General features: G+C 49.1%; 1 protein-coding gene across 3 annotated transcripts in view; it reads right to left on the bottom strand.

Moving 5' to 3' along the window:
* CPSF7 (cleavage and polyadenylation specific factor 7) overlaps nt 1–1519 on the bottom strand; it is a 23701-nt gene extending 22182 nt beyond the window's left edge. For all 3 annotated transcript variants that reach the window (XM_006772745.2, XM_006772743.2, XM_015569827.1), the window contains exon 1: nt 1365–1519. In XM_006772745.2, coding sequence (XP_006772808.1) covers nt 1365–1418 — 54 coding nt within the window. In that variant the 5' untranslated portion in view covers nt 1419–1519. The remainder of the gene's footprint in view (nt 1–1364) is intronic.
* Between the last annotated feature and the right edge of the window lie 27 nt (nt 1520–1546).

The raw sequence follows: 1546 nt of genomic DNA on the forward strand, positions 1-1546 counted from the left end.
GGTGTCTTCTGCACAGCAGCTCTTCTGCTGTTGATACAGAGGCAGAGCTGCCTCAAACAGATTGTCAAACTGCAGCGGGAAGGCCGGGGAGGGTTGGGGGGCAGGAAGGTAGGGGGGTAAGAGATCAACCAAAGGACTTGTGGACTTGTATGCATGCATATAAGCATAACCAATGGACATAAGACCCTGGGGGATAGGGAAGGCTAGGGGACTGTCTGGGGGGGGCGGGGGGGGAATGGACACATATGTAATACCCTTTGTAATACTTTAAGCAATAATAAAAAAAAAGCATGTTTTAAAAAAGGTGTAACTGGTGAACCTGTACAATGGGTACAAGGTCACTACATTCTTATTTTGTGTTTTAAAATCTCTATGTTAAAAAGGCGTAATACTTTAAAAAGGCCTTTAAATGTAAATTTATGCCAAGTGGAAAAAAACCCCAGCATGTATTTCAACCTCTTCGGTTGCCTCATATCCAAGCCAGAGTCCAAGCAGCATACTTTCCTTCTCTAGCTGGTTCTTTCCCCCTTTCTCCAAGCCCTAATGTGCACCCGTAAGACGATGCCAATGGCAAGAACCAGCTTACTCAAGTAGAATGGTGCTGAAACAATCCAGGCAAGACACGAAGTTTTAAATAGAGACTTTGCAACATTCTTGAGATGTGACCTCAAGAGCTCAGAATCCAATTACTATAAATATGAGATTATCGTTTCAAGGAAAGTCATTGTATAATGTTCCTTGAGGTCACATAAAAGCACTGATAAATCCAACTTAGGTATGCAGGTGGGTCTACACTAGCTTTTTAAGTGTTGGTCCCAAACAATTCCATTCATCAATAAAACGTACTACACCAAAATGCCTCCCTAAAACCGGAGCCAAGCTAGTCACAGATGAAAACAACCTGAATGGAGCTGAAATGAAATGTTAGAGTATCTTTATGCCTGCCTTTGCGCTGCCTTACGGGAGAGAGGGGGCACTAACCACTATTTCCCTGCTGCAGCCGGAGCCCATCACAAAGGAGCGGACAGCAGCACTGCCCTGCGAACGCCGAGGAGCGCGATGCTGTTTGTGAGTGTGGTTCGTCTTTGAGACAACAGACACCCGCCTGGCTCCTGGGGCGGCGCATTCCACAGGCTGATGCACACACCACCCCATTAAACCCGACTTTTATTTGCTCTTAAAGCAAAGCCTTTCTAATTAAGCCTGAGGCTGAACCTAACATACCGGATGGTCGGAAGACTGGAAGGCCGGCGCTACAGGGACCCGGCAGAGGCTGTGCAGGCGGCAAACCCCCAAGGACTGGCATAACTTGGAGCCGCTGCAAGTGGCCGGAGGTGGTTCCCAAGCTCCCCACGACCCCTCACCTGATTGAACTCCTCGTCGGCGTAGATGTCAATCAGGTCCACTCCTTCGGACATGGCTCCGGAAGGCAGATCGCGAGCCCGGGACACGGACAAAGTAAGGAAGACGCCACTGCGATATCCAGAAAGAGGCAAGGGTTAGCGGGCATGTGGGTCCCGGGGTGGACGGAGGGCGATGGTTGCCA

This window comes from Myotis davidii, unplaced genomic scaffold, assembly GCF_000327345.1.
Source record: "Myotis davidii unplaced genomic scaffold, ASM32734v1 scaffold826, whole genome shotgun sequence".
Taxonomy (NCBI): domain Eukaryota; kingdom Metazoa; phylum Chordata; class Mammalia; order Chiroptera; family Vespertilionidae; genus Myotis; species Myotis davidii.